This window comes from Aedes aegypti, chromosome 2 (assembly GCF_002204515.2).
Source record: "Aedes aegypti strain LVP_AGWG chromosome 2, AaegL5.0 Primary Assembly, whole genome shotgun sequence".
Classification (NCBI taxonomy): domain Eukaryota; kingdom Metazoa; phylum Arthropoda; class Insecta; order Diptera; family Culicidae; genus Aedes; species Aedes aegypti.
The window spans coordinates 106,129,922-106,148,422 of record NC_035108.1 but is presented as its reverse complement, the minus strand read 5'-3'; the positions used below and the strand labels follow the sequence as shown (position 1 = coordinate 106,148,422).

Below are 18,501 nucleotides of genomic sequence, written 5' to 3'. Positions count from 1 at the left end.
TTAGAAGAATTCCTGATAGAATCCTTTACAGAACTTCTGATGGAATCCTAGGAGGATTTATAATAAAGTCTTAGAAGTTTTTCAAATGGAATCTATGAAAAAACTTCCGATGGAATCCCTGCAGAAATACCCGATAAAATCTATTGAGGAACTCCTTCAGATGGAATCCTTGGAAAAACTTGTTATGTAATCCCTGTAGTAATTCCTAATAGAATCATTAGAGAAACTCTTGATAGAATTCCTGTAGAAATTTCAGGTGGAATCTCTCAAGGAACTCCTAATGGAAACCCTAGAGGAACTCCTGATAAAGTCCTTAGAAGAACTCCTTATGGAATCCCTTGGGAACTAGTGATGAAATGTCAAAAACGACTTCTGTTGTTTTGCACTGTAGGAATTCCTAATTGTATCCCTATTGGAACTCCTGATAAAATCCTTAGAAGAGTTCCTGATGGAAATCCTTGGAAACTCCTATTGGAAGACTCAGGGGAACTCCTGATACTCCCTATAGAAACTCTTGATAGAATCCCAGAAGGAATTCCAGGTGGAATGTCTAAAGAAAATGCTTATGAAATCCCTGAAGGAACTTTTCTTGAAATCCCCAGAAGAACTCCTGATGTAAATAGTATGGTATGGTATAGTACTAAATTCGTTTTTTTTTCATCTACTTATAGGTATTCTACTAAACAGCTCGAAGATTTATTATCGTATAAATCATCATTTTATTACAAAACTAGTGGTCCCGGCAAACTTCGTCTTGCCATCAAGTAGGCTGTTGAAAAACGCTATGGATCGTCCCACATGAAATGACAATTCGGTTCACGCTCATTTTTTCCTACTTTTCCGGTGAATATCCTGGGATTTTTATACATACAAACACGTCGGAACCCTTGAGGAATAAAACGGAGAAATTATCATTCAAATACTTTGACCCGTTTGTTAGCCATTTCGTGACATACAAACACCACTCCATTTTTATTTATATAGATGGAAATTTGTAAATCTGCATAATACGCCTAAATGTATGCAATTTTCCTCGGAATAAGCACTTTATTGAACAATCGATGGTATTTTGAGCAAAAAACTATTCTTGTAATGCTATACATTTTCAAAAATAAGTTCAGCAGTTCACACTGATGCTTACTCAACATTTTTAACTCTCAAAGTTTGCATGTCGGCTTATGACCATTGGATTGTTTAGTACCAACATCTTCAACAGTATTGCTAACCCCAAGTAACATCGATAGTTGCATAACAGTTTATTTAGCTGAAATAAGCCCAAGAGTTGCATATTCAACTCTTATTCTACTAAAAAGTTTGTTGGGAACACCTTCAAAAACTGTGAATATTTCTATGCAAAACTGACCTTAATCACGTATTGCTCTCTGTTACTATCATAATATGCAGCACATTATAAGAGACTGTTAATCATGTACTGTGCCAGTAAAGTAAAACACCTACCCCCAACGGTAAACAAGCGAGAAAAATGGATTTTATCATCGCTCACTCTTTGGGGCTCTCGTTCGCTGCTCTTGTTTATCAGACTTGTTACAACTTGCGATACATTGCCGATCATGGACCGCAACAGATGGGATGTTTTTCTGCCCATGCTTCGATCGTGCTTCAAAATCAAATGAAAACGAATTCCGCAATGTCTGGTCGTAACTATTGTCGAATTATGTGTTGTGAAGTTTTTTGCGTTGAAGAATTTTTATTTTTATGAAAACAATGTATAATTTCAAAATCTTGTACGGTGCAGTATTGACAAATATCCATAAACTTCTAGTCTAAACAAGGGTTTGAGCATGGTATAAACCTGAAAGTTTGTGAGTATGCTAAAAATATATCCCTAATCCAGATTTCATCACCAAACCTCGTACCAATTTGTTCATTCGGCTGAAATAATTGAATTTCTGCTAGATATCAGGAAATTCCATAGAAAATTGCATACATTTAGGCGTTTTTCGCATAATTCTTGAAACTTAACTATTCATTATATCTATAAATATTGCATTGTTAAAAATTTTGCAAGCAAAATTCAAAGAGCTCAAATTTATTATGTAGAATTGTTTTGAAACTAACAATAATCGCAGTGATCAATTTCACCCCGAAATAAAATTCCCTGTTTTTTATCTTATATATCTTATAGATTTCTTAGCATTATGACATTTGTTGGAAAATTTCGGTGCATGAGCCAATGAGGCTCACCGTCGTACTTATTTTGCTGCATTCAGTTGTTTGGCATTGTCAACATTGTATGAAACATACAAGAGAACCGTGGAAAATGATCAATTTCACCCGAAATTACGGTAACATTGATCGGTATGACCCTTCTCGTAAAAAGTTTGTATCATCATTTATAAACGGAACATTTTCAAAGCATGAATGGTGCGCACCATGGAGGCGCCTCTCTTACTACTCCTCTAGATAAATCGGGGCCCAAATGGTGGTAGGTCATTTGGCATAAAGTCGTTTGGCATAATAATCGTTTAGCATAATGAGTCTGAAACCAAAAATTTCTCAATTTTTCGTTTTTACCTTTCTGTTGAATCTTTCTGATGGCATCAGGCTTGTTTTGGAGTCAATTGATACAAAATGACACTTTATTCAACAATCATTCGCTCTTAATAAATTTAAGCATATTAGGAAAGTTATTGCCAATAGTATTTTATTATTCAACCAGAAATTACCCTTCTTTCAAATATCAATTCTTCTTTTGAGTTTCGCTATTGGAACAAATTTTTGCATTGAAGATTTTTATATACAGGGTGTCCGCAAATTATCCGAACAGCAAAATATGGAAAAGATGATCTCGCATTGAAAACAATGAAAAATCAATGTCCATGTACCTTTTATAATACATCTATATGTTAACACAAATAACACTGAGATAGGCATATTTAAATTTTTCAACGTCATACTGGAGATGTGTTATCTCTAAAATCTAAAAGAGATGAATCCAAATGTCCTATTATTATTTGAAGTAACCTATGGACCAATGCACGAGTTCACTATTTGACGTTTAAGCGGTGCCATGGCAACTAGTGAATTCGGCACCGCTCAAACGTCAAATTAGTGAACTCGTGCGAAGGTCCATAGTTTAGTGCCTTCAAGTTAGACTGGAAATATAAAATTGTACGGTTCAAATCCAGTGCGTTCTGTGGGCATTACTCTTCCGACATAAAGCTTGAAAGACAGCTCCGTTTAAGACACCTCTACACCTTTGGCTTCCTTTTACAAATATTGGAAATCGGATATGTGTCAAATTCACTACTTACGAATGTAATAAGCCAATGTTTAAAACCATGCAAGAATTTTGAATTTATTATGCTTGATTGTAAAGAGCCAAGTCTTCAAAGTTTGTACGGATAATTTGCGGACACATGATGTAACCATAAAGGGCGGCAATCAATAACATTGATCTGCTCAAATTATCGGCGAAAAGAGAAATCGATCACTGCAATTACTTCGACGGATTGTGCTCCTTTTCCTCGAATGTCGTTTCCTCCCGAAAGCCAATTCCCCAAATGCCAGTTCTCCGAAAATCCCGTTTCCCCCAAAAGTTTTTAGCACTCATAATTGTCATAACTTCATACATTTCAGGGTGATGAACGAACTGACCATCTAAAATGCACCCTTCTTTGTTTAATTGGCGGTTCTTCCAAGTTTTACATTCCTCAGCGTTTTTCTAACATGTGTATAGCCGAGAATGACAGAATACTTCCTTCTTTGGACTGCTCATCGTTCTTTCTCGTCACCACTTTTCGGGGAAACCAGTCATTCGGAGAAATGGCATTCGGGGAAAAGTAGCACAATCACTTCGATGATTCTGAACGCACTTTTTTATGTCTTTTTGTTATGTTATGCCGCAATGATTGTTGGCATCCATTCTTCTATTGATTTAATTATAAATTTTGACTTCTTTTAAAAATAGGCTGTTCTTTATAATTAAACTGTTTTAAATTTTATTATTTAGTTAAGCTAAATGTTAACAATTTTTATATTTTGCTGTTTTATCAATTCTTGTCAGATGTGTCGCTAGAATGATAATTACTTTAGAACCTGTCAATATTCAACATATACTTTTTTGGGGCAAACGCGTGATATCCTTCCGAGATATGCTGGAAAAAAATATTTTAATCACAAATTTTTCCTTCTCTCGATAACAGACGGTGTTTTTGATGAACATTTCCAAAATAAGAATTTATATTGAACCGTTAAAAAGTTTTGCCACAAATATTTTCTTTTAAAAATGTGTTGTTCATTTGAGCTATGCTGTAAAAAGATTTTTTGCGTTAGAGCCTTAAACATTTGAAACGAAAAATAATCTGCTCTCGTATATAGGCAATTGTTGCATTAAGCCGCATTGGTAGATCTTTGGATTAGAGCTTTCGATATTTTGCAAAAAAAAAATACATTCTTTCATCAAGTAATTTTTATCGAGTGTTACGTCCAAACTGGGACAGAGCTTGATCTGCAGCGATATATTCTATGATGAATAACTGCAAACTTTCTTTGCCAATTTACTGTTTTCAAATATGTGTATCGCAACAAGCTTCCCAGACAACCAAAATGTACGTATAACGAAATCACCTGGAGGCTTTGTATGTGCAACATTTCACTTATAAGATGTTGCGAAAAGGCCTTCTACGTACAAAAGTGGAGACGAAATGCGTGCATATATTATGTGATGAATAATAACATACATTGCGAGTGTATAAATATTCTACCGAACTATCCTGTAATCTTATGCGACCTAACGTATGATAGCAAATGTTGATTTGACAGCTGCTACGGATCGATTCGACTTACTTTGTACGAGTGTACGGGACGAAGCAAAATGTACAAATGAACTCAGAAAAAAGTGTTTTATGCGAGGAAACTCATCAATCCGACGAGTTTATCCACGGTGTTTTGCGGGTTTGATGTAATTAGTACGAATAAACGAGTTATAACGTGAACTTTCATGCGATTTCTGGTTGTCTGGGTTAAAGATACTCTATGTTCTGAGATGTAGAGACCCGTCACGAGTTTTATTTAGTAATGCTCTCTAACGTCACAACAATTTTTGAAATTATTAGCTTGGAAAATCTCTGAACGAACACCACGCTTGTTTAGAACCTACCAGAATGTTTTGCTATGGGCTCGATGGTGTTGATCTCGGTAAAAGCTTAAAAAATGCCGACATTTATTGTTAGTCAATCATTATGCCAAACGACTTTATGCCAAACGGGGTACAATCGCCCAAATAGACATTACGATTAATGCATAGCTATTCAGCAAGACGAAGCTGAGAGTCGTGGGTTTGAATCCCACCGGTCAAGGATCTTTTCGTAAAAGAAATTCTCTCGACCCCAGGGCACTTAGTATCTTCGTACTTGTCACACAATAAACACATGCAAAAATAGTCAATTAGCGAAGAAAACTCTTACTCAATAACTGTGGAAGTGCCGGTAACAACACTTATCGGAGAAACAGTGTCTGTCGTAACGCCAGAAAGAACAACTTGTTTTAATTTGGTAATTCAGACGGATCTTCGGAGCTGTTAATTGTATCTGGTACAGATTTGGAGGTATGTTACAAATCATATCCTTAAACAAGTCGATTTTCATTTCAATTATGATTGAAACAATAAATCAGTTAATCAGTTGACTAATTACCATCTTCGGGACATGCTTTGTAGCAGACATGGTTGTGTGGTTGATGGCAGATCTCTTTTAAGAGGCTTAGTCTCTGTTTTAATTCAAGTCTCTATTTTAAGCGAAATGGTCTCTAAAGTCTTTTTTTTTTTTCTTTATTCTGCTTGCAAGGAAATCCTGCTTCAAGAGATTCCACAGCGACCCTCAGAGACGATTGCGTGATTTTTTCATAGGTTTTTGATTTCTTCAAAGATCTCTTCAGGTATACTTCTGGGATCTCCTTTAGAATTGTCTCTATTGATTCCAGCACCAAGTCTCCCAATAAATCTTTCAGCGTTGTTTCAAGGGATGGTTAGAGGAATTTCTTCGTAATTTGCGCCAGGAAATTCATGACCACTACAGTGCTTTTCTTCACTATTTGGATTTCCCCAGTTGTAATTATATTCCAGAATTTCCTACAGGAGTTTTTTTTTTCAAGAAAGTTTTTCTACAGTTCTTAAAGAAATGGGGATTTTTCCAGGAATTCTAGGAATTGCTCCAAGAATTCCTCCAGGCAGGGTGGCCGCCAAGTATTAATTTTGAAATTTCTGCTTTTTTCCCGGTTTTCCCGGTACAAATTTCAAAATTTTCCCGGTTTTTTATTGAGGGGCCCAAACGTTAACGGGAGCCCCTTTGGTCGGTTTTTCAGGTGAATATACTGAAAAAAATCTACTTCAAGCTTTTCAATGGCATTTTAAGGAGATTTTAACGACCAATCAGAAAAATAATATTATTCGTAGAAGATTGGCTTGATTTTGGCTTCTACATAATTAGTATAGAATGAAAAATTAGTGAAAAAACTAAAAAGTCCATTTTTTCAAATCTAGGTTTTTGTCACGCTAAATGAGGGTATACATTTAGCTCAATTGTGATATTATTCTTGGCACTTTTAATTCACTTTGACAGGGATTTGTTTTAAAATCTACCAAGCCCATGTTTACCAACAACTAGTTTTCCCGGCAAACGTTGTATTGCCCAGTAGGCCGTACAGCAGGCGTTAAAAAAAGACCCTAAATTTGTGTCAAATTTATATTATTTGTTTTCTCAACTTTCTCGGAAAATTTTGAGAAATATGAATCCACACAAACAACCTAGAGCCCTTGAGGAAAACAATAGTGAAAGAATTGTTTAAATCGATCATCTTGTTCTCAAGCCAACTCGTGACATAAAAACACCATTCCATTTTCATTTGTATAGACTAGTTGTCCCGGCGAACGTTGTATTGCCCAGTAGGCCGTGCAACAGACTTTGAAAAAAATGCTATGCATTGCGTCACATTTGCATTCCCAATTTCCTCAACTTTGACGGATTCGCACAAATATAATTCTCCACAAACACATCGGAGCCCATGAGAAAAACAATAATGAAATAATTTTTCAAATTAGTTAACAGGTTCTCAAGCCATTTCGTAATATACAAACAGTATTTCATTTTTATTTATATAGAAATGCCCCTTTTGTGCATCTTACTACAATATTTAAAAGTATTTCAATTCATAATCTTTTATTTTTTTATCTTCATAGAAATGAAGAGTTTACTAAAGCAAAAAAAAATCAAGGTAAGGATGAAATAAAACAAACAAATCCAACGGTGTTGAATCATGTATTTCACCTTACTTATACAACTTTTGGTCAATTAGATAACGAATGACATATTAGAAGCTCTTATGAATGATTTTCAAGAACAAGTTTTCAAGTTTTCAAGAACATTTGGATTTATTGACTTAGGCGGCATCCACAAATTATGCAACGCTCTAGGGGGAGAGTAGGCTTAAGCGTCACGGCTCATAGAAAAAAAAATCATACAAAAAGCGTTACGGAGGAGGGGGGGCAGGGGGTCAACAATTTCCAATTTTAGCGTTACGTAATAAATGGACGCTGCCTTATTTAAAGCAACTAAAGAAAATGTTGAGTGCTTAAACTGTCTGCAATAAGTTTTGAAACTCTGATTCAAAACTTCGAGTCAGATAAATTATAGAAAAATCAAGTCAATAGTAAGTATAGTTTAGCAAAGTAGATGATTTCTACATGAAATTCAATCATTATTGTTTAAAAGTTATTTGTGCATAATTACACATGCTTAATGGCACTATCATCAACCGTAACAACTTTCTACGATGATTTTGTAGATTTAGAGCTTAAAGATCTTCATTCAAAATTGTTTTCCCGGTCATCCTCTCAAATTCCCGGTTTTTCCCGTCTTTTTCCCGATGGATTCAAATTCCCGTTTTTTCCCCGCTTTTGTCCCGTCTTTCCCGGTTCGGTGACCACCCTGTCCAAGGATTATCCAAGGAAATATTCTTCCAGGAATTCCTCTTAAAATTTGACCTGGAATTTCTTATGATGCTCCTTCAGAGATGTCTCCAAAGATTTTTCCTACATCTCATGCAAAATTACTCGTGTAGTTTTTTCCAAACAATTTCTCGTATATATTTCAAGAAAAACCTTAATAGCCTCTTCAAAAGTTCATCTGAGGTTCCATAATAGCTAATATACAGTAAATATTGTAGTTTTTCCAATCATCTAAGCAATTTATCTTCGAAGTTTTGCAAGACTTCCTCAAGAGCCCAAGAGTTCTTTCAGAGAACTTTGTGGAAGTTCATTATGGGTTACTTTCAAACCTTATCAAGTTTCATCAGATGTTAATTTAGGATTTCCTTCTGAAATATCTCCCGGATTTTTTATAAACTTCACCAATAATTTCTTTAAAATAATCCATTTTTGGAGATATTTCTGGAAAATAACGGGTAATTCTTTGAAGACATACACAGTTCGAACGAAACGTGTAAATTTCTGAGACATATAATGCACATAATTGGAGCGTGGAATATCTTGGATATTTACATGATATGTCATGTAAACTTCAATTATATGTCATGTAATCGAGCAGGATCCTGAGTGGTTACATGATATATAACACATTTTTACATGATTTCAGACCTAAATTTACATGAAGTCATGTTTACATCGCTTAAATGAAGTTTACATGACGTGTAATCTTCATTATTTTTAACTGTGTATGAGCACAATTTCTCTAAGAACTTTTAGAATAATTCCGGAAGGAGTAATTCCTGAATGAATTCTCTTGTTGAAATCTGAACGATAATTTTGAAAGAATTCTAGAAAAGTGTTTGAGAAAATACTAATACTACTTGAAGTCTTGAAGATGTTGTTACCGGGAATCTAGGTGAAAGTTGAGAAAACGATGAAATAATCTTCGATGGTAACTTCTGTGGTTATCCTTAGAAAAATTCTACGTGTATTCAAAACGCAATCCTTAAAAAGTTCGTGAAAATCACAAACTCCTGAAGAAATCTTTGGAGTTCATTTTGTTATTTATTTGAAGCAAACTTTGGGTAAATTTATTAATTTTTAAGGCATCATGAAGAATTTCAAAATCAATACCCACTCAAAAACACAAAATTTGGGAAATGTTCAAATTTCCCTAGAATACTCAATTGAAATTGTATATGAATAATTGCTTTCTACTTCAATGGCAATTCACGGGAACTCCTCTCGATGATTTTTAGTAAACCAATGTGTTTCCGAATAATAATTAAGACGTGGCCAATAATGTCATTTTTGCCATTTTATCAACAACATATCTACATAAGTTCCATCACTTTCGTCATAATTCTATAAAAGCTATTTAGTCATCGTTTATCTCAACAATAGATTGCGCAATTCATTTAGACAGCGTTCACCTTAATTTTGAGGGCCCCTGAATGGAACTCTGCACCGGGCCCCAAAAACCCTAGCTACGCCACTGTTTTTACACAATGAATGATTGTTGATTGATTATATGTTTGGTTTGTAATTAAGATTATTATTACTGAATAAAATTAGCGATCTTTTTGATTATGATTAAGGGGACCAGATAACCGTAGCGGTAAACGCGCAGCTATTTAGCAAGACCAAGCTGAGGGTCGTGGGTTCGAATCCCACCGGTCGAGGATCTTTTCAGGTTGGAAATTTTCTCGACTTCCCAGGGCATATAGTATCATCGTAGCTGCCACACGATATACGCATGCAAAATGGTCATTGGCATAGATAGCTCTCAGTTAATAACTGTGAAAGTGCTCATAAGAACACTAAGCTGAGAAGCAGGCTTTGTGTGTTAAATGATTAACTTTTATTTTTTTATAATCATGAATCATAATCATTAATCATGATTACTTTATTATTAATCATTAACACTGTAAATCAATGCTACTTAGAATGAGATTCATAGCCAATTGAAGAGAACTGTCTTTTAAAGGTACACATAATGGTTTTACTCACGAAACATTTTATATACATACCCCGATCCATTACGTAAATGGAGGTTCCAGTGCATTGACTTTGACAGTATCGACACCGATGACGACGACGACGACAAGCTAAAAGACCCCACGCCGCCACATTCAACAGCAGCGATTGTCATATCATCACCGACATATCAATATTCAGCATAAAATGTCACAACGATTTCTTTTTTTCCCATGTTCTTTCTCTCCATATGACCCGAAAAAAAAATCCTGCTGCAGACATTCGGTTACTTCCCCGAAAGCAATCCTATTTGGACCCGATGCTGTTCAAGGTGCCACTGAAAGACGTCGTGTGCTATCTCTCGCTGCTGGAAGCCGGCCGACCGGAGGACAAGTTGGAGTGTGAGTATGCGATTGTCATCTTTTGCGTGATTACAATTATCCGGAGGTTCAATGGGCTGGACGAGCTGGAGGAAAGGGGGTGGGGGCGGCTAGAGAGATGATCCGGATGAGATGATGTGCAAACAGGAAATTGGATCAGATATGGGATTTCTTTTTTTTTGTGCTGGTAAATTCAGGTTAAACGTATAGGGTTTCTCGATGTGTACTTTCATGATTGTTGTTCTGATTATTCATCTTTGCCATTTCCTTCCGAAAACAAACGAGTTGCTACTTGATATGGGTTCATTATTCCGTTTTGTGACCTTTTGAAGATATCTTTAAGGCTTGAATAACAAACGAAAAAGACCCATAGAAAAATTATAGACTATTTTATTATGGTTGATTGCCATTTTCCAGGTGTTGAATAGATTTATCCCAGCTCCTGGATTGGCGTTCTAAATTAATTAAATGAATTGCAAAATAATTGATTTATTATGATTTTCGAAAAACGTACGTACGTACGTTTGTTAAATAAACCTAATCACATCTGCATCATGGAATCGCAGAGAGTTTAAATGTTTGGTCAAATAGATGGGGTCTTCCTTAGCCGAGTGGTTAGAGTCCGAGGCTACAAAGCAGTGCCATGCTAAAAGTGTCTGGGTTCGATTCCCGGTCGGTCAAGGATCTTTTCGTAATGGAAATTTTTTTGACTTCCCCAGGCATAAACTATCATCGTACCTATCACACGATATACGAATGCGAAAATGGCAACTTTGGCAAAGAAAGCTCTTGGTTAATAACTGTGAAAGTGCTCATAAGGACATTAAGCTGAGAAGCAGGCTCTGTCCCAGTGAGAACGCAATGTAAAGAAGAAAAGCAAGTTGATCCTTCCGACAAATATTGTTCTGCAAAATGTTAGACTACAACAAAAAAAAAACACAAAATAAAAAAAATAGTTTTTGGAAATATGTAATAGTGTTATCTTTATGTAAAGTAAAATATTCCACATCAAATTCAAACTTTTCTATCGATTGAAAAATCCTTTATTCCGATCACTTACAATTGAATTGTCTTTCCTTCTCACCCTGTTTATATTATCCAGTCATGTTCCGGCTGTACGACACCGATGGCAACGGAGTCCTGGACACAACCGAAACGGACGCCATCGTCAATCAAATGATGTCAGTGGCAGAGTACCTCGGCTGGGATGTGTCCGAACTGAGGCCGGTAAGTTGAAGTTTCCATCTAGCTACAGAAGTTTTGCGCAGATTCGCTTGAAATGAGAGCTACAAATGGATGACAATGACAGTGGGTAGAAGGTATTTCGGTATATTTTATTCAAAGCTGCTCTTGTGACCGTTTGTACTCGTCGTCCGATTTAATTAAGTTGTTTGTTTAGCTCTTAGGCGCAATCGTTGACGACGACGACGACAATAGCTTTAGGCTAATGCTTTGGCTAATGAGGAGTGATGGACAGTCAAAGAGAGAAATAGAGAGTTCTTCCGAAGAAAATTACACAATTGTCTTTTGCAGTATCGTTAAACGAGATATCTTTGATAATGAGGGAAACATTAATAGGGGGTGGGACATTTCGCATAATGAGAATGATATCCATCCCTTAATTGCTACCTGATCTAATATAAAACTGCTTTATGCGAAACTTCCATTACGCCAAACGTCCGTATGCAAAATGGGCCACTCCCCTTCGATAGTATGGGACTCACAAAATACTAAAAATATGACATAATTTATGTAGATGATGCACTGCATATAATGCTGTTTCCAATTTCCAGATTCTGCAAGACATGATGACCGAAATTGATTACGACGGCGATGGGTGCGTTTCGTTGGAGGAATGGCAGCGGGGAGGCTTGACCACCATTCCACTGCTGGTGCTGTTAGGTAAGTTGAACGGCGATTCTTTTCCAATAAATTGAAGAACGATGGGAATTTCTGAAGCAAGAGGTGTTATTTGTAGACTACTATACACCCCAACCTCTTTTTACGACCGTTATCGGGGGGTCGTAAAAAAAATCGTTCGTAAAAAAAGCCAGGGTTATAATTATGTTTTTGAAAAATGCAACGTCTAGATGCGAAAATACTGATTCGACATATTCGGCAAAGTTGAAGCATGGGTTGAGAACTTTCCAAAATGGCCGTTCAAGTTTTCATATTTTGGTAATAGATGGCAACACTGCTCGATTGTTATCAAAAGAGCCAATTTTATGGGGGTGTGATATGCAAATACCAAAAAAAATTAAAGATAACAATACCGAATATTCACCAAAGTTAAAGGAAGTGTTGCGTGCCATACAGTCGGCCGAATCACAAATGTTCATGTGGCTGGCAACACTGTTAAAGAAGAATAAAGTAAAGATCAAAACCATCAAACTTGAGCGGAACAGAAAAATATATTGAGCTTCTCGAGAATTTTTAGCATTTCGTTCGATAACTTTCTCTTTACTTCGAATGTTACGCGCCATGGTCTGGTACTAATTGGGCACTTTGCGAATCTTTACTCAAAACCGCAGACCACCAAATATGTTGCGCGCCGATCGATTATGCGCCGAGTTGTGGGTCGGTCAAAACGATTTCAATCGCTTGCAACTTGAACACAAGAAGGTACGAACAATTTTATTCCATATGTTTTGTATCGATAAAATGATTATGATCGCTCTCCAGTTTAGGACTGGAGCCCTAAAAGTGATTCACTTCCTCGGAGAGATATTTTGACATTTCTTTATTTACTTTTGGCTGGGGCACAACTCGGCGCATGGGCCACCGGCGCGCAACTTGTTGGACACTCTGCGGATTTAAATAAAGATTCGCAATAATGCTTAGCAACATAGCAATACTCTTCAACTGAAATCCAGTTTTTCATGAAGGGTTCAGTTTTTTTCGTAGCTGGCAACACTGCTGAAGTGCATTTGTGAAGTGAAGTGAAATTGCGCCACCAGGCCGTACAAATGTGCATGCAACTATTGTTTTGCGTATATATCAGGATCCTGACCACTTAGAAAGATGGCGTCTACGGCAAAGTTGTTCAGTAGCTCAAGGACTATCATTATAAAAGCTATGAGATTCAAAACTTTGCCACCAGGCGGCGCTAGTGAGCATGAAACTTTTATTTTGCGGTTATCTTAGGATCCTAGCCACTTACAAAGATGGCGTCTTCGGCAAAGTTGTTCAGTAGCTCAAGGACTATCATTATTCTAGCCAAGAGATTCGAGATTTGGCCACCAGGCCAGATTATTCGAGGTTTTGTCACCAGACGGCGCTAGTGAGCATAGAATTTTTGTTTTGCGGATATCTCAGGATCCTGACCACAAAAAAAGATGGAGTCTTCGGTAAACTTATTGAGTAGCTTATCTTTGCTCAAGACGCCATATCTATGTAGTCAGGATTCCGATATATCCGCAAAATAAAAGTTTCATGCTCACTAGCGCCGCCTGGTGGCAAAATTTTGAATCTCATAACTCTTATAACAATAGTCCTTGAGCTGATGAACAACTTTGCTTAAGACGCCACCTTTTTGAATAGTCATAATCCAGAGCTATCCGCAAAACAAAAATCATATGCTCACTAGCGCCACCTGGTGGCGGAATTTCGAATCTCATAGCTTCTATGATGATAGCGCTTGAGCTGCCGAACAACTTTGCCGAAGACGCCATCTTTTTGAATAGTCATAATCTAGAGCTCAGGCCTGAAGGCGGAAATTCAAAGCTCATAGCTTATATAATGATAGTCCTTGAGCTACTGAACAACTCTGCCGAAGACGCTATCTCTCTAAGTGGTCAGGATCCTGAGCTATCCAGAAAACAAAAATTCTATGCTCACTAGCGCCGCCTGGTGGCAAAATCTCGAATCTCTTGGCTAGAATAATGATAGCCCTTGAGCTACTGAACAACTTTGTCGAAGACGCCATCTCTCTAAGTGGTCAGGATCATGAGATATCCGCAAAACAAAAGTTTTATGCTCACGAGCGTCGCCTGGTGACAAAATTTCGAATCTCATAACTTTTAAAATGATAGTCCTTGAGCTACTGAACAACTTTGTCGAAGACGCCATCTTTCTAAGTGGTCAGGATCCTGAGCTATCCGCAAAACAAAAATTCTATGCTCACTAGCGCCGCCTGGTGGCAAAATCTCGAATCTCTTGGCTAGAATAATGATTGTCCTTGAGCTACTGAACAACTTTTCCGAAGACGCCATCTTTCTAAGTGGCCAGGATCCAGAGATATCCACAAAACAAAGGTTTCATGCTCACTAGCGCCGCCTGGTGTCAAAATTTTGAACCTCATAGCGTATAAAATTAAAGCGCTTGAGCTACTGAACAACTTTGTCGAAGACGCCATCTCTCTAAGTGGTCAGGATCGTGAGCTATCGGGAAAACAAAAATTTTATGCTCACTAGCGCCGTCTGGTGACAAAATCTCGAATCTCTTGGCTGGAATAATGATAGTTCTTGAGTAACTAAACAACTTTCCCGAAGATGCCATCTTTCTAAGTGGCCAGGATCCTGAGCTATCCGCAAAACAAAATTATATGCTCATTAGCGCTGCCTGGTGGCAAAATTTTGAATCTCATAACTTTTATAATGATAGCGCTTGAGCTACTGAACAACTTTGCCGAAGGCGCCATCTTTCTAATTGGCCAGGATCCTGAGATATCCGCAAAACAAAAATTTCATGCTCACTAGCGCCGCCTGGTGGCAAAATTTTGAACTTTATAGCGTTTATAATGATAGTCCTTGAGCTACTGAACAACTTTGCCGAAGACGCCATCTCTCTAAGTGGTCAGGATCGTGAGCTATTCGCAAAACAAAAGTTCTATGCTCACTAGCGCCGCCTAGTGACAGAATTCCGCAATTGAATGACCACCATATGTTAGCCCTTAAACTACTGAACAATTTTGATGAACATCATGATCCTCCATTTTGAATACTTTTTAAGATAATGATCATTTATAAAAACGGTCGTTAATCTGAATTTCGGTCGTAAAAAAGTGGTCGGAAAAAAACCGTCGGTAAAAAAAACGGTCGTAAAAAGAGGTTGGAGTGTAAATTAAATTTTTCGGAAGAAAAACAAGATACTACCCTATTGTATTAAATTATTATCGGTTCAACATTGGTACTAGAAATCTATTGGCCTTTCGAAATCAGTGTGTTATGAGGGGGGATTTCCTACAATACCGGATATCGTCGAAAAATGCAGAAATTATGGTCTAATCAAGATAACGTATTTAAAAAGAAGAAAGCTATTGTAGAGAGCAATGTTTGCGTAGAATGACAGATCTTTGAATATACGTGTTTTGTGGAAAAGGCGAGACCAAAGAATAGCGATGAATCGCCTGAAATTTTAACACAAATAATAATGATTTTGCATACAAAACAACTATTTTGAAAGTATGAAATATTTTGCACCATATTTGAAGGAAATGTGGACAAACAGACAGGAGGTGCTACATGTCGACACTTGAAGTGACTTACGAATCAAAGTTTGTTGAACAAATAGCTAGACGTAACATTCCTGCAGCTGTCAGGACAAAAGCATACATATGTTATCGTATTTTATTCATACGAAAAAAAACTTGGTTGGCTGGACCATCAGACACTGGATTTTTTGTATATTGTTTTCATACGGAAACGGTTTCCGTATGAAAATAATCCATATGCGTGCGTGTGCAGGAAAGAGAAAGGTGATTAAACGTCAGATTGCCTAATTACATTCTGGTTACATCTTGGACCCTAAAATGGCGGCAAACATCGATTTCCGATTTTTATTTTCTCATACGGGGAGTCTTCGTCTAGCTCTCTGGTCCACCAAGTAAAGAAGTTATGAAGTGATACGATTAATATAAAAATACACAAAAAATATGTTACACAAAATGGAAAATCAAGGTTATCAATGTCTGCTATACATAAATTGTTTCCTGAATCGTTAATCTATAGCAAACATTACAATTAGTTGAACAACTATAAATATTTGTAAATGAGGGATTGTATAGTTCTTTCATTCACTTTATCAATAAGGAAACTCGAGAAAATCGACAGTAAAATAGAATGTATGAACACGTAAATTTTACAACATTCACAAGTCTTTCTAATATTTTTTTTTCAGAGATTCGGTTTTCCGAACTTTGTGAGATTAAGAATTGGTATTATTAGATTATTTTGAGAGAATTTTATTGGTTTCACAAATCAAGTCGAATAAACAAAGTGCACAAATTTTATGAGCATAAGCTTAAGCATAAACATTGATGACCGTACAATTTGTAGTTGCTACTCCATGATTGACCAGAATAATCGAAGTTGCACAAGAAATCAGTAGCTTTCCATCTTCAATGTACACTTTCGAGAACTCCAAACATTAAACAGTCAATAACGGCGCCAGCCACGTCCTTATGGTCATCGGGGAAGGCAAGGAATGTTAGTGTGACATCCATTGTAATTAGAGACCGAGATCACCTCTGCATCTCCATGGCTCTCACGGGAAGGGATATTTTACGGGAAGGGAATCATAGCTGCATGATCAGGATTAACTTTTATGCAACCTCAGTTCAAAAAATTACCTATCAGTACTCTAAAGACAACGTGAACATACGGTATGTCGACACTTTTAGCATCGAACCATTCAAAGGTTATTTTTTATAATGATAAAAATCAGGTGAAATGAAAGGTATGGCGTTTTTAATGTTAATGCACAGGAGTGTATGTCGACACTTACAGTGACTAAGTGTTCATATTTTGTTAAATCAATTCCAGACAACCAGAAATCGCAAAAAAGTTTACGTTATAATTCGTTTAATCGTACTAATTACGTCAAACCCGCAAAACACCGTGGATAAAATCGTCAGATTGATGAGTTTCCTCGCATAAAACGCTTTTTTTCTGAGTTCATTTATACATTTTGTTTCGTCCCGTACACTCGTACAAAGTAAGTCGCATCAATCCGTAGCAGCTGTCAAATCAACATTTGTTATCATAAGTTACGTCGCATAGGATCACAGGTTAGTTCGGTTGAATATTTATACACTCGCATTGTATGTTATTATTCATCACATAATATATGCACGTATATCGCCTCCACTTTTGTACGTAGAAGGCCTTTTCGCGACATCTTATAAGTGAAATTTTGCACATACAAAGCCTCCAGGTGATTTCGTTATACGTATATTTTGGTTGTCTGGGATTCATCCAAGTAACATGCTCACCGTTGTCATGAATAAAATACGTTCAATAATATATTATACATTTAAAATAAAAGCATGATACGAGCTCACCAAATTTATCATCCATCGCTGTTTGAGCAGCTGTAGCTCTCATTTCACATAAGCAAATTATCACTCCGGCGATGCGAAAACCGGAACTCGACTGCGCTCGGAACGCATGCAATCTACAACGAAAGAAAAAAGACTTCGGCGTCGCGACGACGCAAAAACTAGATTTTTCTGGTAAAGATGAAACGAAGCCAAAGCCCCCAAACCCCAAAGAGCACAAACAAAGTTTGATGGTGTTTGAACAAATAGCAAATGGTGATCACACAGCCAATCTTTTACAGGTCGTTTGTCTATGAATGGAATCTATCGATGTTTGCTTGAATTCATTTGCACTTTTTCCAGCGTCAATCCAGAAAAAAGTGTGTACACGAAGAAAAAATTTACTGTACCCAAAATTTAGTATATCAATTATACTTTTAACCAAAAATATATCGGTACTGCCTTACGGGGTGACATTGGGCGAATACACTATATATGGGGGATCAGACGGTCATAAATCGAAAAAGTTTTGTTTCTTAAATTATTTTTGGTTATCTTCAACATTATTAAAAAATCCTGAATTTGAAGATGCTACTTGCTTTAGTTTCTGAGATATACCGTATCAAAGTCACGAATGGATGCAAAATTTAAACTTTTCGGCGAAAAAAAACGTTTTCTTCAAGTTCATCAAACAATTACATTTTTCATTGATGATCTTAAATACTTCTCTAAATACGTTCCCACAAAGGATGTTACATAAACTTTCTGCTGGACTAAATAATAATAAATAAAATCATGTCACTAATAGAAAAAAATATTGAAAATGAAATAAATTGAACATTTTATAAAATTATACCAAATTTGAACTTTGACAGTCAAGAACTTTTTCCTCGCATTTCATCACACTTCTGTTAAGATACCCGAGCAGAAGAAAATAACTACTG

At 36.6% G+C, this 18,501-nt stretch overlaps 1 protein-coding gene across 4 annotated transcripts in view; it reads left to right on the top strand.

The window, feature by feature from the left end:
• Positions 1 to 18,501, top strand: part of LOC5575250 (diacylglycerol kinase 1) — a 655,530-nt gene that overhangs the window by 518,541 nt on the left and 118,488 nt on the right. For all 4 annotated transcript variants that reach the window (XM_021841863.1, XM_021841861.1, XM_021841864.1 and 1 more), the window contains exons 10-12: positions 10,201 to 10,323; positions 11,405 to 11,529; positions 12,096 to 12,204. In XM_021841863.1, the coding sequence (XP_021697555.1) occupies positions 10,201 to 10,323; positions 11,405 to 11,529; positions 12,096 to 12,204 (357 nt within the window). The remainder of the gene's footprint in view (positions 1 to 10,200; positions 10,324 to 11,404; positions 11,530 to 12,095; positions 12,205 to 18,501) is intronic.